This window comes from Folsomia candida, unplaced genomic scaffold (assembly GCF_002217175.1).
Source record: "Folsomia candida strain VU population unplaced genomic scaffold, ASM221717v1 Fcan01_Sc002, whole genome shotgun sequence".
NCBI lineage: Eukaryota > Metazoa > Arthropoda > Collembola > Entomobryomorpha > Isotomidae > Folsomia > Folsomia candida.
The window spans coordinates 10084471-10103914 of record NW_019091194.1 but is presented as its reverse complement, the minus strand read 5'-3'; the positions used below and the strand labels follow the sequence as shown (position 1 = coordinate 10103914).

Below are 19444 nucleotides of genomic sequence, written 5' to 3'. Positions count from 1 at the left end.
CCTGGAATTTCAAATCAGTTGAGCCATTTAAATAAACTCAACAAATACATGACTCAAACGAATAAATCTATACTGGCAGATTCAGGTGAGGGCGAAAAGGCTGCTGTGATTCGACTTGACGTTCCTTTGAGGGAACAAACCGAAAAACTATCTTTGATCGAACTATCTTTGATTTCAAATTCTGACACGATACTGACTTATCACTTTTTCCGTTTTCTACTTCTTTATGAATAAAGGTAAGTTTGTGCTCAATTCTTCCGATTGAAGTTTAACCATTCATATGCGAATAGTGTTGAATATATATTAAATAGGTACGCACGAGTACATAAATACATACTTAATCTTAACCTATATGTGTACCAGACGTGAGTCGAAAACTCCTGAAAATTTAAAATGGTTTATAAGCAAAGCATATGTACTCAGACTCTGCTTTACAGAAACTTTCGTTTGAAGTTCAAAGATGAAAGTATGGCTATCAAAAACACATTTCCACGAAAGTTTAAAAGCGAAAGTCTGACCGTGTTGTATATTTTATTCAAAGCACAAATCGTGATATAAATCAATTGAGAATTTGCTTTTTATTATTTTTTCCCTAATAATTGACTTAATGCACCTATCCGAATTATGTTGTTCTGCGACTCGAAATCAGAAATGTTTCTTTGACAAGGCCAGATTAGAATGGACTCTGAGCCACATGAACCTGCTGACCACATGCTGGTTTGTCACTGAGAAGGTAAACTTATGATGCCACACACAATGACGTTACTGGGGAGAAAATTCATTTTACAAATGTAGTCGAAACGCTTTGTTCCTTTGAAACAAGTTTGGAAAGAGTCGCAGTCAGAGACTTTGCCAAGCTTCGTTCTGGCGAAATAGTAAAAATGTTGGTAAACACATATTATTTTTCATAGCGTAATGTATAATTTCAAGTTCTTCGGATGTATCGTCCGTATCGTAGGTGTATGTCTGAATCTAGTGGTAGACAAGGTGCATGAAGATGCCTTAGTCTTTCTCCAAGGAACCCCCAAGTGCAAAAACCTTAAGTGAAAGAAATTCAGGAATTGAAATTTTAGTGTAAACAAATTGACAGTTTCGCTGGATGTGAGGCCTCTGCCAGATGGTAGCCTAAAATTTGAACTAACAACAAACTATATAAGTATAAACGGGAAATGAATTGCAGGTTAGTTCTCTACAGTGGGAGAAGCTTGAAGTGGGGATAATATCATTTATTTAGATTGGCATGAAAATGTAAATTAAATAAAATTAGTGCTCATCAAAATGGGTTCAAAAGGGATGTGGAATCATCATTTCCATTGGCGGTTACATGGTGCCCTTCTCTAAAGTGATAGGTGAGGTGAAGGCTGATCCCATACGATCCTTATAAAACATGCAAGTTAATTGCAATTTTAAGAGCAGGGGTTTCTCTAAAATTAAGTGCATGTCGATGTAGTAATCCCGAGATCATCCTTTTCACTTTGCCGGGGCTAAAGTACTTTTCTAGGTTTGTTTATTAGCCGGATTTACTTGAATTTACGATTCATGTAAATTTATTGCCTTCATCTAGAATTTCAGGTTAATGAAGTCAATTGAATAATGAGTTAAAGATATTCAAACTATTTTGCTCTATAAACGAGCTGACTTTATGCATAAATCAATTTATGACGCAGAGATACGTTTTATGATATTTTTGATAGTTTTGTTTTACATAATTTTAATTATTTGCAAATTGGCTTAATAGCGAAATTGACAAGACCTCCCGCACGCAAATACTGCACGTAAATACTGGGCGCTTATAATTTGAAATGTTGGGAACTCACAGTGGTGTAATTTATTACATAACGATATGAATTTAATTAGATTTAAATATTTGCCTCTACAAAATTTGAACGAATGAACCAAATATCTTAAGTAGCTGGAAGTTAACGTAGTAAATTATTGACTAAAAACCTTATTCAATGTGAACTGACCCCTTAACGTGATATGGTTAGTCTACTTTGCAAAGACAGGGGCGAAGAGAATATGTATGTATTCGGAGTTATAAAATTTTGATATGAAATAGATATTCCAAAAGAACAACAAAAATATATACGCACTTTTCAATTGCAAATAGCGTAGGAAAAATGTGTAAAGTTATATTTTCTCCAGTTTAGAGGACCATGGGAATTGATGACATTAAACAGAAATAAATTCTGGCCTAATTGAAAATTCGTGTCCAGTGACACAACGGTAGCTACATGGAGCAGTAAAATGGAATGAATCATTTCCTCGTCCACCTTCTGAAGGTTGAAACAATTATTACCGAGTGTTTTATATATTCGGAACTAAATTGTCTTTCACTTTACTCTCAAAATCTCAACAATTGAACTAAAAGAATGTGTTTTGTAAAGCAAATTCTTTCCAAGAAACAACACAGACAAAGCTTTGCCTTCATAATTTTCAATGTTATCAGAGTAGGATCATACAAAGTTTCAAAATGAGAGAATCTGTATTTCGCTCAACTCTCCTGTAAACTCAAGATTCGCAAGCAGTAATCATCTACAATTTTATTTTATTTCATAATCAACTTCCCGTCCACCAGACGTAGCTAACCCAACCGGAATTGCAGCTTCTCATTTAAAGAAGATTACAATTACCAATATCACATCTATCCATCCATACAATGTGTTTATCACCTCATAAGAATTTCATTTTATAAATTTTATCCGCAAGTATTTGGTCCAACCCTGCCCAACAGAAGATAAATGAAAAGACGAAAAACAATTTGGCTTGGGGTGAAGCCGGTTGAAGCCAACATGCAAGCTCATGATGTGCACTACAATATCTAACCAATGCCCGGTAGTAATCAAAATTGTAGAAGCCATGAACTGCCCGTTCGTCAGCTTCTGTTCTGTTGCAGCCACGGAGCTGCTGTTCCTGAGATTTGAACTTGATCGAAGAAAAAGTAATGGGATTCACGAAAATGATGACGAGTGAGCAAAACACGAGATTTCAGAGAGAACCTGTAATGAGAGCAACAAGTACTTACTTATAGTGCGTAGAACATTATCATGTGGCTACCGATGCACCATGAGTCTCGTAGCACAACAACATTTAATTTTATTTCATTTTATTATGAAGATGAATTGCTGAGGGTAGCATTTTAAACAACGTCTGGGAGTGCATAACAATAACTTTGCTCACAGTCGTGATTCGTGATGGGTGGGTTGCCAGTTTAATGAGTCCAAAACAACAATTCCAGTAAGTCCGTAAGCTCCTCACTCACTTTTTCTCATTCATCATAATGCGTGCATTTCTTTCTTGGGCATTTGGAGGAAACTGATTCAGACTTACGCAGGATTCCCCATTTCTTGCTGTCTGTCGGAAAATAGTAATGCAACTGAAAAAGTAGTTACATTTATTATTACTCGGTTTAAGAAATTGTTTATATTTCCTTCTCAGACACAACTACCAATCAACACATCAACCTTATTTTAGTGCTACAGGTGAGCAGTCACAATAGATGAAAACTTTGTATGATGGATGACGGTTGATCTGAAGACGTGCATGCATCACAGGCTGCTGGAGGAAAAGCTCAAGTTCTTACTCCTAACGTTTCATGATTTTCTCAGCAGCGTTTCGTGTGACTACTTTAATTTTCTGAGAAAATATGGAAATGCATTTTATATTTTTGTTAAGAATTGTTTCTCTGTGGGGTTTCTGTTTGCTTTAAAGGCTGGAGTCAAGTTGTCAACTTCAATTCGTGTAAAAAGCTGTAAGCAACGTACTGATACATCGGCTACAATTAAATATGAGTCCCACAATCTTATAAATTTGTTGTTAAGTGTTCCAGAAGTACAATATACGTACAAGTGCGTAATAACGAAAATTTAAAATTTTTGAAGTTGGACACTTATTGCTGATTGGGACGAAAACATTATTTGGAAACGCTTCAACTTTTTCATTAGATTTTTGTGTTTCTAAATCACTACATTAGCAACTTATTGAAGTAATAATGATTGCTTACTTACCTATGTAAGCCAACTACTGATGAATGTGCATATACATATAGATGCATATTCTTATATATTACTAAATAAATCGATTAGAAAATGTTTGTTGAAATTGTAAGGTTTATCATGTAAGTTAATGCAAAGAACTTTAAAGATACTTGTTTCTCTAAACATTACGCCAATTCGTATATCCTCCAGAAAAGTACTTTTACTACTATTTGTAAAGGCCATCAAATGAAGGGTATGAGTTAGATAACTAATTCTAGCAAAAAATCTACCATGCAGAACCTCATGCACACAGAACGACATGTTTTTCTCTAATATGTATTCAAAACTGGTTCGCCAATTGTTGTAGATTCTTTAAAGTAACTACATTGCCCACCACCACATACGTACAACCAATGGCTTTCTATGAAGAAACTAATTTCATGACAGCTAGACCATTGTTTTTCTTGTCCTGATTAAGTTATCTCAATCTTCCATGAAACGTTGGTCTTATAAATCATTATTGCAGTTAATGTAAGAATGAAAAATTGGCTCGCATTACAATAAAGCTCTTGTTTATTTATCATTTTCTTGAGCCAAGAAATTCTTATTGGCAATCGTACATCTTTTCTTCACTGCGGAATGTATTCAGAAAGGTACGATGTTACAGCATGCATTGATTGATGGTAAAATCAGCCTGGTACTCGTACGTAAATTGGCCTGATCCCCATCATGTAATAATAGAAGATATACATAATGTCTTTGTTCCCTTTGATGAATGCTGTTCATTCAATATTCAAATGGTTATATTCTAATTTGTTGGTATTAATTTCAACTTGGATAATTGGTTTTGAGCATTGTTCTTCAGCAAACACTGGATAGAGCGTGGATAGCACGAACTGCTTTTGTTATTAAATATTTACTAGTCACAGTGTTTTGCTTTACTCAATTTATTTGGACAGATGATGGCGATAACTGCGAACTAAGTAATTGTAGTAGCACTCGCGTTACATCAAATAGTTTATACTAATTAAAATAATACAACAGCAGACAATAAGCTAGAATGTTTTTGCTATACACATAAGTATATAATACGCAGGGATGTATCACGATCGATTTTTACCCTTAGTGAAAGTACATATAATGAATATTATTTAACTAACAAGGGAAACATCCGAGGTGCCGGTCGTGTCCAGGGTACCAACTATGTTTTTTTAGAATCTACTAGGACCCTAGATAAAGGATCCATTCTTATTTTCGTGCTAAACTCATATTTGGCGCCGTGCCGTGGCGCCAAATTCGCCAAAATTGAGTGTTTTTATTTTTAAAACCGCCATAACTTTTGAAATCTTGGACGGATTTTTAAAATTTTTGACCAAAATCATGACAAAGGGTTCAACTTTCATATGTCACAAAATTTTTCAAAAAATTGTCAGTTTGAAGTTTTTGCAAAATTTCGCAATTTTCTTAAAAATAGGGTTTCGTCGAAAAAATCGTAAAAATTTCTCAAAAATACAAAATTTTGTATTTTTTTATTTTTTTTCTTAAAATTTCGACTTTTATGATCATTTTAAGTACAAAATTATGAACATCCCACGGAAACTATAAAAGTTATGTAGGTTTGAAATTGGTCGAAAATGCGAATTTTTAAGTTTGGCGCCACGGCTCGGCGCCAAATATGAGTTTAGCACGTAAATATGAGTGGATCCTTCATCTAGGGTCCTAGTAGATTCTAAAAAATATGGTGGGTACCCTAGACACGACCGGCACCTCGGAAGGTTCCCTTGTAAGTAAAAACTAATAATGTTTTGATTCATGCGAGATGATACAATATTTGATTAGTTAATCTTATAATCTTGAGACTATTATTCAATAAATATCATACATATTCATGCTTGTGCTATTTTTGACTATTGAAATCAGAAATATTAATCGTAATAGCGTGAAATTCAAACAAGTTTACATGGTCGAAAACAACATGTCTTCAAAGGCTAACTGGGCAAATTCATGTTCTTGGACAACAAAGGGATATGGTAAAAAAAATTTGGATGGATGTTCAGGTATTATGTTGGATGAAATGCTTGACACCAAATTTTGAATACTGATAGACTCTAAAGGATTGACTTGGCAAAACAAATAAATCTCACGAAGGATCAACAATATCAAGTCAAGTGTGCGGGTCGAGTTTCAAAATGATGAACGGGGAACTGATTTTGGACATTTTTTAAAGTCAGTCGCCTTGAATATCTTGTTCTATTCTTCAACTTGAAATCTCTGCTTCGCTGCTTGTACAGGTGGTTGTCATACTTGAATTGGAATTTTATTTACTAAAAGATACGTACACAAACAAACAGTCAATCGTTCCACATAAAACGGACGAAGTGAATGGAGATGGAACTTCAAGATAGGATTTCTATCGGGACGGAATTGACACTGGGGTGGTTCATCTTGTCGTATTATGCATGGCACAAGGGTTAAAGGTTTAAATCAATCTTGGAGGCCAAGTTCGTTAATCCCTCGTAGAAAAGTATATCTTAAGGAGTTGCAACCGAGCTGCGTCTGACTACACTAAAATGGTGTGAAGTATTTATTATATTATTACTCGTAATTGGTGTTCTCTATAAAACCTACTTTGCTGCCTTGGTGCACTACGGATTAATAACCAATTATTCGTAGATATACACATGTATCAATATTATTTGACACTTTATCATTCTATATGGGGCACCGCCCATAGAAACGAAGTCAGTTAATCGTGCACATGTATCTATCACTAAATATCTCATAATCAAATTATGCATATCATAGCTTATTCTATATGACTCTAAACCCAAAGAATGGGTGGTGATGTTTTAAGGGCATCAACGAGGTAATAGCTGATGGCAAGAGTGGAATAAAAATTGGTAACTTAACAATTTATTGGGGAGATATTAATTAAAATCAAAAGCTTTAGGTAGCTCAACACCTTATAAAAGCCAGAGCGGAATGCCAATTAAGCAGAAGGCCAGGTAGCCACTGAAAAATGAGAAGCCTTCCTTCTTCCTTCTTGTTTATACGAATATCTAAATGCCATGGGGCAGAGAGATTATGTGTCTAACCTCGGTCAGTGAATGAGAAACAAGTGTATACCCCAAGTCTCTCCGGTCTAGTTGTTCAAAACAAAAGGAGAGAAATCAAATTCATTAAATTAAGTGAGGGCAACAAAATGTTCCAGTTTTTATACAACAAACTTTATGTATGTACAATGTCCAACCTTGCGTCAGTTCATATACCTTCTCTCTAAATTTTCAAAGGGCAAGGAAAAGCTGAATTCAGAAGATAAATGTACAAAAACTGTTTTGTCTTAGCCACCTACTCGAAATGGAGTTGGACTTGCTCTACACTTTATTAGATTTTATACCTACCGATAGCAGACCATTTTATCAGACATGGTTTTCTCTTGACGAGAAGATTCCTGAAGAAGAGTCCTGCTGGAAATCCAGATTTAATAACCTGATCGAGATTTAGAGGTTTACACGTGGAGCGCAGACGGTTGTAACAAACAAAGTGGTCAGTCGCCGACGGACCTCGCAATTGCATGAAACAGTTATTTTGCTTTATTAGGGTTTTGTCCAACTGGAGCTGAGGAGGCAAAGCTACGTTCATTTCTCTTTATCTTTTAGTCTTTATTACATTTCATGGATTATTCTTTGCATTAAGGCAACTTTTTATATGATGTTTGTGAATGAGCATAAGGAAAAATTGTCTCTGCATTCCTAGTATTAACACAATTTAGCGTGGAAATAAATCTGGGAGACAAAATCTTAAAGCAAAAAGCTTGCGTTTTACTAGTATTCAAATCAGGACGTCCTTTACAATCAAGGTCTTCTAGTGGATACCGCCAACTAATCACAAATGCCAAAGGCCCATTTCCACAATTTACGAAATATTTCCACTTTGGCTTGGCTAAAAATCATGAAAATGAAATTACGCGGCAGTCACTCCACATTCCAATGCATTTACATTTGCGTAAAGTTTGATTACATGATTTGTCATGTAAATTAGAAGATTTAATTTATCAAAATTCTCACGTTTCCCGTGTGTTTGCAGCAATTAGTTCTTTCACTTTATCATCGTATTAACAATTACAGTACAGCGCTGAGGACAGTCTTGAATTTCCCACTTACCTCGTATGATTTACTACCCAATTAATTATCCACCTGTCATTTGACGAACAAACAGGTAGTTGGTTCGTCCTCCTCTTATCGACTCGGCCGACCTGCGAGCAACAATGCCTCTAATTTTCTCTTGCGACTACGTACAAGTCCTAGTATAGAGATTTTAACACCTGACGTGGGACCGGGCTCATAAGGGTCATGCAAATTTTAGAACCTCTACAACATGTAACTTAATTATCGTGTTTTAATTTTGAACGCTAATTACAGTTTTAATTTATGGCACAATATACATATGTAAGTGATACATGTTTGTATTGATAATTTATAATTTTAGAAGTGTCAGTTATAGCTAGTTCAATTTCAAGTTTAAAATAATTATATTTCCAATTTAAAAGAGGTAGCAGTTTAAAATAGGATGTTATCCGACTGTTTTGTTTACAGTACTGATAACATCTTGGGAATACATAGCAGTTCCTTGAAACCAAATACAAATTGGGATCCAATGTCCCAGACAAGCTCAAGTGTCACATAATTTAATCAGTTGCGTATCAGAAAATCTAGTTTTCACTAATTTACATTTATGTAATGTGTGAATTAGTCCAAACTGGTTTTAACACTGGTTAGGTGAGTCAAACTGAATAGTGTAGTAACTCGTAGAGGTCCAATTAAATTAAAATTTTGCCCCAATTGATAGACATATATTTAGACGTATGCATGTATATCTGATAATTTTATAATAGATAATTTTGCTTTCGGGGTTGTTTTGGCGTACAAATTTAAAAACTTGACGAATACATAGTGTTAGCTAAGCTCAATGTGTGCAGTGTGTTTTCAGATTTTGAAAACAAAGTCATTCTCTTGGTACATATTATATGCAAGTCAGCGCGCCCAGGGCTGTATCTGCTGTCTGTTTATCAAAGCAAGTCAGGGCCTCGGTAAGAGAACCATCCACATCACGGCACAGTTCTGGTTGAGACAAGATCCAGCAACTTTAGCCTCTAAACTAATTAAAAGCTTTACAAAATGCAATTGCACAGACACAGAGTGAGTTTCTTTTGATCTTATTTCTAGTTTTAAGAAGGAGGAGAAAGTGAAGTTTCAAGTTGTTCTTGTCAGTAGTGTACATGCACGGGTAGACAGATTGTATAGTCGGTTGGCTGGTTAGTTAGTGCGGTGTATCTCAGAGTCTTTGGGGCAGTTATTATTCCACACTTTAATTTACCATCCATCCGAGTTGTTTCAATTAACACAGAGATGCTCAAGGGAGTATAAATTATTCTCTAGGGTTTTTCGCATGGCGGACAAAAGCACCGATGAATATTCAGGATTTTTCTTTACAAAATTTTCGAGTTAAAAACACAAAGCAAGTCTTCACTTGGTAAAATATCGACAAAGTTTTCATTCCGCCAAGACATGGAAAGAAAATTGTGTATCGCTTTCCCTTTAGTCAAAAAAATCAACCAAGAATACATATTACACATATCTACATATAGGCACATGCTATGAATTTTGCTATATTTTGCATTTTGTAACCAAACTTTGTAAATACTGTCAAAGCAATCTAAACATATCAAAATATTCAAAATGGCTTTCTAAACTTTCATCACGCAGCATAAATTATGTGCGTACTGGAGGAACATCTTGTTGCAAACTTTTGGTGGTGGAATATTAACAATGAAAATGAAGTTGCGTATATGTAGGGATTGTCCGAAAATGGGGTTGTGGTGGGGGAAACAAGCAGCCTTGTCAGCCATGAGTTGTTGTACAGATTGTGCCCTGCAATTAATCAAGGAGATAAGAACATTTTTCCCTGATTTACGCCTTTACTTTAATAAACTGATGTGACATTCGCACCCGTTGTTGAACCACTGAACTTGGTTCCTGCGGGTCACAGTTTCTAAATATGTAGGTGGGCCAACCAAACCAAGCACCAAGAACGCCTTCAACTAAATTACTACTTTTTACCATGAAAATATACGACAAAGTTCACATTGGAATGTTTTCTAGGTTGATACGCTTATTTACAACACTCCATGAATTTCTAGAGAGTATATAGGTAAATGAAGTCGAATTTTGTAAAAAAAATAATTCGTTCATTAATTTGTCAATACTAATTGGAAGAATTTTCGCTTCAATTTCTATAAAAAACCATGTGATGTGTGCGTTGTAATTTTACTGACGCTTAATTTTCAATGCGATTATGTCATGTGTAACAATTTTCCGCAAAATATGTATATTATTTATGACGAGAATCTAAATGAATCTCTTTTATCAAGTTCATCAAGAGCATCTAATGTCGAGATTTGTTACAATTACGCTATAATGAAAACAAAGAAGTTGTGTAAATGATGAGACATGAAGATGAGATATGATCCAGAATTTGAAGATGGGTTTATCATCAGCCTAGTCATCAGACTAAATACGACCGGTGAAGGGAAGAATGAGGAGCAGTGACGTGAAAACAAGGAGGAGAAGGGTGATAATAATGACACTCACTTACGGGGATGGAACAATGGGAAGTATCACTTTATATCTTTGCTTGTTAATGGAAAAAAGGCTCAGGCATAAGAAGAATAAGAGAAAATAAATGGACTCATTCAAAAGAAAGGCCCACCGTTACAGCTCGTGCATGATTATTAGTAGTCTTTACTATTCAACAGATCTCTGTGTGAAGTCGTCATGTGTCTCCAATTAAAGAAATAAACTTTCCCCGCCTCATCTTCCATTTGGTTAATGTAAAACTTTCACTTGGCACTCTGGTCATTCAAATAGAGTGGAGTTTTGTGCACTCACTTTATCTTTGCAATAAGGAGACAAAGGAAGACCGTGAGGTGTGTAGACTCGATGACTAGAAGAATTGAGAACATTGCTTCTACTGAAAGTTTGAAAAATATTCTGTATTTAAATTAAATTGCTCCAGCAACGCCAATTTTCAGAAATTAAATGTCTTTGCACCCTTTCTCACAATTCAACGAATCCACCTCCAACTCTTCCAATTAGGGAAACGCTTATAAATATGGAGGACGCGAAAAACAATTTAATGTCGTATACACTTTTTGCTAAACTAATCAACACCCAAAAATTAGAAAGGTCTACAGAAACCTAGAAAGACCTAACTATTCGGGGGTAACTCAATACTTCAAAGTTGACCCAAGATTATCTGAAGCACTTGTAAATTGAATAATTGGATGAAAATCATGAAGTGTCAGATCCTTGCCAAATCACCCAATATTTTCTGATTCGGAAAGAAAAACATGTTTTCTGGGCGAAATAATTTTTTTAACAAAATTGTAAAGTTTTAAAACAGGAGTATTTAGAATGCAATTGAGCTGAACAATTGGTAAAAAAAGTGCACAAAATCCACAATTGTCAGTTGTATTTGGATGAACTCTCGGCCTTTTCTGGGTCAAAATTTACGGGGATAAATTGGAATATGTACTCAATTTTAAGAATTGTATTCCCTTTCTGAGCTCGAATATACTACAGCTATGGGCATGCGTTGATTTTTTATAGTTTAATTATAAAAGGACGTTTCAAATTAACAATTTAGATGGCAAACTATTAAAACTAATTGAAAGAGGCAGCCAACGTCCCTTCAGGATTTCATACATTTGTAATACAGCAGAACGTATTTGTGCATTTATTTCATGCTGTACTTGAGAGGGTAGAATAATCGTGTCAAGGCTATTTTTTGTGACATTTACATTTATATGTATGTACCTTCGAGGCGGAAGAATAGCACCTTCTCTGGAGATTCAAAATAAAGCCATTTCAATTTCCTTTCATGTTTATCCGGGTTTCACTTTATTACGCCATTATACATATTTATATTACAAGCCTGGTTGGGGATTGTGCCTCGCCTTTTCCTGGTATTTCTCCATCTCATTCTTGACTTTCGCCAGGCCGACTTTCTGTTGTCGGTTATTGTATAATTTTCCGGTGGAATGGACACTTGTCGTCCTAACGGAACTCTTTATGAGTCAAGTTGTTTATTTATTTCTCTTTCTTCGGGTTAAAAGGAACGACGGCTCTAACCAACTCAACCCATAAGACATTTTGATTTGAGAGAAACGAAGCGAAATAAAGCGGATGCATATGTGAATAGAATTTCAACTCGACAACAAGTTTTCTTTTCATAACATATTTATGTAGTTCGGTCCAGCAGCAAGACTAAAGAAACCATGATTTGCTATGGATTACTCTTTATCTGTGAACATGCATTCGTCTGAATGCAGTTACATAAAGTTATTTACTTGTAGAAAACGTTAAATCGTAGAGCTCGCAGAGAAATTAATCAACTGCATTCAATTGAGTCAACGTTCATCGTCGATAAGTTAAATTATTATTCTCACGTTGCTCCGAGTATTACGATGTCAGAACAATCTACATATACTTGGTTCACAGATAAATTGTGTCGACTAAGTAATTTCATAACTTTACATTAATTTATTTAATAAATGTAAATCTTACGTTATCCCCCAATCTGCGTTGGGGGACTTTGCAACACAGATGTTTATTGCTGATTTTTCTATCTTGTAAATATTAATGTTAATATTTGCTATATAAGTAACTAACATAGGTATGTAGCACGCAGACAGTGTGACTGAATGTCTGATTTTTAATAATATTTCACACCAGTCAAGATTTTTTTTTCATAGTCAGTCTGTACGTGGAATCACAGGGTGCTCATATTTACGTATGTCCTACGGTGCAATGAAACTGAAAGATGCCGTGAAAGCAGTGAAATTGTCAGTTGCCATTGTTGTGTTGGTTGGACTAACTCATCCTCAGCAGAGGGTAAAAAATGTCGGGTTTGGACAAATGCCTGTTGATTTTACCCGTTTAAATCGACGATTATACACTGATTCAATAGAGATAGTTGATTGGGCATTCTCAATTCTCTCATTAAGACGCTGTGGCATTCTTAATGCAATCAGCAACATAATACCCCTTCCAAATATTTTGTGGCATATACGTTATTTGTATATTATTGCCTTAAGTGAGGATGGTATTTTTAACAATGGTTCGCGTTTGATATTACTTACGTAAAATTTTCATATCTAGATATGCATAGTCTGGATATTGTCCATGATCACGTTGCAACAATGATGCAAGAATACTCGACGTTGAAGAGAATGACTCAACTCGATTCAAAAGAAAATATCCGACCATGTTCACAAGTTATTCAACTTTTGGTCAACACTCGTTTATGAACAAGGCTGCATAGAATTATCTTTCTTCAGAATTCCGTACTCGATCATTTAGAGACGGAAGCGATCCACTCTTCTTCAAAAAAGGATAATCGTAAACGAGAGTAATGAAAAATCGAAATCTTTCATGGTCTCAGCCAACCAATACCGAATACAGAATCCACGATCATCTAATGGTATTTATGTTGGCTGATGAGTATTTACCCTTTCTAATCGTGCGTGAACTGAATGAGGAATGGTACCCCAACCAACGTGTAGTAGATAATCGTTATCATTAAGATCATTCAAATCCAATACGTAATAATTACACCTTTCAGTTATGGCAGGTACTTCAGACGACCATTTTTAGAGTTTGAGGTATCCCAAGATTCTTAATGCATTGCCTCAAGTATGAAGCCAAATGAATCGTGAATAATTTGTATGTTTATGGATAGTGGGGGGTGTAATCACAAAATGCTGGGTATTTATGTGCGTATATATTTGGTATCATCAACCTCTATCATTTAAAAACATGATTTATAAAATTGGCTACATTGCGAATATATGTGTAGGCATATAGAAGTAGGCAAAAATAGATTTCGCAAAGTTTTGTCAGGTCATGGTTCTTTAATTTTTTAAACGTTGGAATTTACTAGGTTTGAACGACTCCCATGGGTAAATAACCGCGGAATGAGTGAGGGAGTTTGTCCGTGTGCCAAAACCAATTTGCGGTGATCTGTGATCATCATAAATGCCCAACTAAAGTTGTCGATGAACTGGTTAACTTAAGTAGTATACATATGCTACTTAATATGAATATGCTATCTACAAATATCAGCAAATAAGTATCAACTGTATGGATTTATTGCAATTTTATTTGCATGTTCTTCCCACTCACTCGGAAGCAATTCATCTAGCCCAAGCTTTAAATAAATATATGCATATGCCACCACTCGATGATATTGATGGTCATAACATTGCCATATTTTTGGTTTCTATCTTTTTTCTACAGAAGCATTTGTCCAAGGTCTGTGATTTCGCGAATTGGTTTATTTGGGTTTCCTGTATGGATCTTTGATTTTGTATATCAAAGTTGGCAATGGTCAAAATGCAGACGAACAAATATTCAGTGTTCAATCTGATTTTGGTGGATAAGTATAATTTTTAGTAACGTACTTACGACTAAAGACCATGTCGAAACGAAGCTTAAAATTGTGCTGTCTTTTACTAATGATATTCCAAATTTTCCAAACCGGACTTGGAAATTGGGTAGAGGTGCGAGAACCACAGTTAAACATTTCTGACATTTTGCATAACCATTTGATTTCAATTTCATTTCCCAAAACAGCCTCAAGCCTACAAATCCTGTCCTCACCAAGGGATTCTAAACATTTCATTTCGAAACTACTGCGAAATTTACAACACCTGCGAAAACGGAAACTCTCGTCTTGAAAGTTGTCCAGATGGGCTTTATTTCCATGCCGCCAAGGGATTGTGCGACTTTCCTAGAAACGTGAAGGGATGTGAACCTATGGATTCCTTTGCTCCAACGACAGCCAAGCCCAGTCGCCAAATTGTGGACGTCATCCAGCAAAATTTTGACTGTGACCCAGTGGACGTGATAGTAAAACGAAGGGGCAAACGGAGGTGCAAAGTTCAAGTAATTTGCTCCAACGGAATCTCATTCGTACTCAAGCGATGCATGCAAACCATAAGTCTTCGAATCTGAAAATTCTTAAAAAAATATTTAATCTAATCAGGAACCCATGCAAGTAGTTACTAATATAAATAGTTTGATATTTGTCAATAAAAATTGGGAAAATAGAATTACAAAATTTTATGCAAAGTGAAAATCCTAATGCCAGAAATTTTGAGAAACACGAATCACTTTATTTTTCCCTGCATACACCAATTTCATATAAATGCAGACAAAATCGTCACGAAGAATTTTAGGTGTCGAGCGTGTTTATTTATGTACAGGCTGGCATAAGAGTTCAGCCCAGAAAGAGCGTATACATCTTCCCCGAGATTTTCCAATTGTAGGCTTATGATAATGGAATTTGGGCAAAGTGGATCATTACTAATTCATACAGAGTGTTTTTTCGTCTTTCTTTCTTGGGGTCGTCATAAACTTTTATCGCTCCTTTGTTAGCTTTGCAACACCACCACCATGACGAGGACTACTTTTGCATCCAGCCACCCTCAACTGAATTTGCACAACAAACAGCTCAAGGCACTTTGTGATTCTGGATGCTAAAACCTTGAGACCAAAGTTTACCTTTCGTGAAATATTTATGCATTTCATCCTGAAATAACAACAAGGAGTAAGAGTGCATACCATAAAGGTAAATACAACGTGCTCTACGGAAAACCAAACGACTAATATTGTTGTACTGGGACTGGGGAACCGAGTTCTGATGATGATTCTCCCTTCTTGAGAAAGCTTTCCAATCTAGCCTTAAAACAATACAGTTTTAAGACTCGAGTAGAGGAACTTGTGAGCAAGATGAGAATGGAAGCAAAGTCATGATGCAATTGTAGGTTAAGTCTCCTCCACGGATGACTAATTTTTGTTACGTAAAAAGCTAAGAATTATGTGAAGCTCTAAAGCTTCCGGCAGTTTACTACTCACCACTTTTGCGAGTCGAGTAGAAAAAGAAATTCTGCGTATGGATTAAAATCTAATGAACACCTCTCAGCAGGCGTAGAGCATAGTACGTCGGCAACACTACTACAGACCAGGGATCTCGAACAGAAGACACAAAAATGTGTTTTCCCACACTTTATTTATTTGATTCTATCATCACTTTGTACAAAGGGAGCTAAGTAAAAGTGCCTATTTGTAAATCCTATTATGATAAGATTGATAAGATTATCACCAACGTCGTCATCGTATCAACACTTTCTTGTCCGTCTAGGTTTATTCTTTTCCTTGACTTTTGTAGTAGAAGTAGCAGTAGCAGCAGCAGCAGAAGTACTTGTAGTAGTGTCAAGACAATCCTTTTTTACTTCACCTCTCGCGGTCCACTTTATCACAACGATCTGGGAAATACTTGTTCATCAGAGCTTCCTTCCTCTTCAGTTTCTGGATTAACTTGCAAGGTACTTTGTGTACAAAGACGGGCAAGTTGTTGTGCTCGTGGATATTGACACAGTGGCGTGTCTTCGTAAACTTCCCACCCACAAGCCTTTTGGGGGTCCAGTACTCGTGCCCAGTTTGAATTATTTCAAAGTAGCAGGTTGGACAAAATGCGATGTGCTTTGCATGGTCCATCTTGAGTTCACCTGGGTCTAGAGACAATTTCGAATTCGATATTGCGAGCATGACGCGGTCCATTCGAGTCAACTTTGTGGGAGAGGACTTTACGGTAGGCGACGGCTGAGTATATTCCGACTGGTTGGAGTACGTATGGAAGTAGTTTTGTGGTATAGCGATGGAACGAAGGGATCGGTAATAGTCCGTCGAGTCAAGACACCGATGACACTCGATGCAGTGGTCAAACCCTTCAAAGTTGCAAATTGTTTGAGTCTTTTCATGAATGGTGACGGGCCCTGCTCCAAAAACTGTTGAGACGGGGATCCTCTTGCAATGTTTGGGAATGCTGACTTCATAGTGGCCCACACTATGTAATGTAAATGCCAAAATACAAAACTTGCTTCACATTATTTCCTTAATTGACAAGATTCCTTTCTTAACATATGCAGCATACCCTACACCATCGCTGCCTCCATTGCTTTTAGCAAATTTTGGGGCATGGACCGATTGTCCAAATGCCCACTTTCTCTGTTTACACTGCTCCGGCGTTAGAATTGGGGCAACTTTATCCGTCAGCTTCAATTCCTTCTTCCAAACAGAGGTTAAAACTTCAGGAGACATATTTTTATCGTCACTACTATTTCGCCCTGCCTGGCCCTTCTCATCTTGTGCGGAACTGCTGGACTTTCTGCTTTGTTCCTTCCTTCCAAATCGGTTCTTGCTTTCTCCTGGAAATCTTGGAGCAGAAAGACCACCAATTCCATAACCTTTCAGGCTGATAGGTTTCTGAAGTCGATCCTCAGATGGGAAATAGCTTGGATTAGGAACGTCACCTGGATGGCAGTTCATAGAATATTCCACTGCATGGCGACTGAATCCTGGTTGTGCGGGAAAATATTCCCGTTCTTTTCCAGACAGAAAACATATCTTTTGGCTTTTATCTGGAAATACTACATAATCCAAACGGACACACAAAATTTTTGTAAATATTATTAAATGGAAGTTCTAAATTGTTAAACATAAAGTAGTGACTTTCCATGATTGTTTATAGGTGGACCCTTATTAATGTGGAAGTATATGGCAAATATAATTTAGTTTTCTCACATTCAACTTCAAACTTCCAAGGCCAATCGTAAACTTCATTGAGTGACCTCGTCCGACTGGTCGAATGGCTTGATCGTGTTGCCTTTATTTCTATTGCTGACATGTCTCACTTTCGCTTTCTCCAATTCTCCTCTGCACAAATATAAGTTCATAACTGAATCAGTTTGAGTTTACGGCCACATAAAATATTTCCTGATCTATTTAGCGCAAACCCAGCGTCACTGCACACGGGATAAAGTCACTTGAGTAAGTCCAACAAATGGGAGGAATAAACTTAAAAGATTGATTTTTTTGTTCTTAAGGTGCCACTTAAAACGCTCAACACCCAAACTGCTTTGCTGACTGAGGGGGAACAAGATAACGAATGGATAAACCTGAATCGAAAATCGAACGCAACTAGCTCCATAAAACTAAAGTCCAAAGTATTTTTTTCCAAGATGTGCGTGATGCTACCATGGATTCCAAGGTTACACTGTCGCCTCAAAGGATTTGGAGTGCAATGATAGCCCACCAAGAAATTAGAATTAGCGATGAAGTCCTAAGTAGTGAAATTGAGCAAATATACAGGGAGGGAATAGTGAGACTCGAACGAGTCCTTTTCATGAGAAACTGTAAGAATACGGTTTTTACATTGTTTACCTTTTTATGGATTTTTTAAATGGCACTGTCCACAGCATAATGGGAAGGGTCACATTTTGTAGTTCATCGTAAACTTTTTATTGGGGGATTTGCGAAACTTTGTGCAGTAAATGAAAGCACTAACTACGGCAGTATCCGTAACCAGATGGAATTTCCACTGGTTTTTCTCTCAATTAGTGTTACCTACGCTATGTTCACTAATAAGGTAGTTTCAATCTGTTTATGCCCGTATGCCTATTTTTGTAGGAGCTAAGCATCCTCAATATCGCGTAGACTTTATGGTTTAAACTTATTCAAACTATGTACGAAATATGATTTTTTGTAATTTCTCTAAAAAATTAAAACCGATTTTTTAGCAGTCTTTGGAACAAAAATGATAAATAATGCAGGTTCCTTGTTACCGATAAGGCGATATGGAAAAATAAAACGATCAGTGCAGAAGGTCATGGAAAGGAGCTAGGAAATGATAACATTGCATTTCCCTCCAATACAATACATAATAAAAAGATTGCTGCTGCAGTGAAAAATGCAGTTGGTTATTTATGGATATACCCATTCCAGTTATTTCAAGGTATTATTGTTTTAACTCGCACTCTACAATCTTCATCTGTGAATATTGCACTTTGTTGCATCACGCAACGTGTTTGTATAAATTTATGGTGTGCTGGAAGCGTGCACTTTTTAATTATCAAAAGAAGGGTGGCTTATCCATTCGCATTTCTACTAATTGACTGCTACAACGGAGCGTGTGAGGGGATCGGGAGTAGTATTATTAATCAAAACGACGTTTTGGTGCATAGTGCGTTTGCACTGATTAACATCAGATTTGTGGACGTCTACCTCCCTAAAGAATTAATTAATATTAATACATAATGCTGTTATTTATGAGGTGCAGAGAAATTACTACAAAATTGTTCTTTCCTTAGTTCGCAGTAGTACTTTCAATTATCTAATGATGTTATCCTATCAAACGAAAATTCTAAATGTTTTCTACAAATTTCAAAATGTTCATAACAAAACTGCAACGATTGGACGAGTTCTACTCGCATGTCAATTATTCACATATGCAAGAAATTTAAAGTGCTGCAATGCATCCAGAATTCGGATCAGATATCCTGCAACCTT

General features: G+C 36.2%; 2 protein-coding genes across 2 annotated transcripts; one reads left to right on the top strand and one right to left on the bottom strand.

The window, feature by feature from the left end:
- Nucleotides 1-14371: 14371 nt before the first annotated feature.
- On the top strand, nucleotides 14372-15188 carry LOC110844926. The gene is made up of 2 exons (XM_022091255.2): nucleotides 14372-14595; nucleotides 14669-15188. Exons 1-2 carry the CDS (start codon nucleotides 14512-14514, stop codon nucleotides 15047-15049), a joined length of 465 nt encoding a protein of 154 aa, XP_021946947.1. The 5' UTR covers nucleotides 14372-14511; the 3' UTR covers nucleotides 15050-15188.
- A 973-nt stretch (nucleotides 15189-16161) lies between these two features.
- Nucleotides 16162-17502, bottom strand: LOC118434593. Its single transcript, XM_035848423.1, has 2 exons — nucleotides 17031-17502; nucleotides 16162-16943 (listed from the first exon to the last, which is right to left on the bottom strand). The coding sequence occupies exons 1-2, from the start codon at nucleotides 17423-17425 to the stop codon at nucleotides 16331-16333; spliced, it is 1008 nt and encodes a 335-aa protein (XP_035704316.1). The 5' UTR covers nucleotides 17426-17502; the 3' UTR covers nucleotides 16162-16330.
- Between the last annotated feature and the right edge of the window lie 1942 nt (nucleotides 17503-19444).

Excerpts from the sequence above, each read along its gene's own strand:
- LOC110844926 (XM_022091255.2), top strand. The coding sequence starts at position 14,512 with ATGTCGAAACGAAGCTTAAAATTGTGCTGTCTTTTACTAATGATATTC. Across the intron at positions 14,596-14,668 it reads GACTTGGAAATTGGGTAGAG|CCTCAAGCCTACAAATCCTG; the intron begins GTGCGAGAACCA and ends TTCCCAAAACAG.
- LOC118434593 (XM_035848423.1), bottom strand. The coding sequence starts at position 17,425 with ATGAACTGCCATCCAGGTGACGTTCCTAATCCAAGCTATTTCCCATCT. Across the intron at positions 16,944-17,030 it reads GGAGGCAGCGATGGTGTAGG|TGTGGGCCACTATGAAGTCA; the intron begins GTATGCTGCATA and ends TACATTACATAG.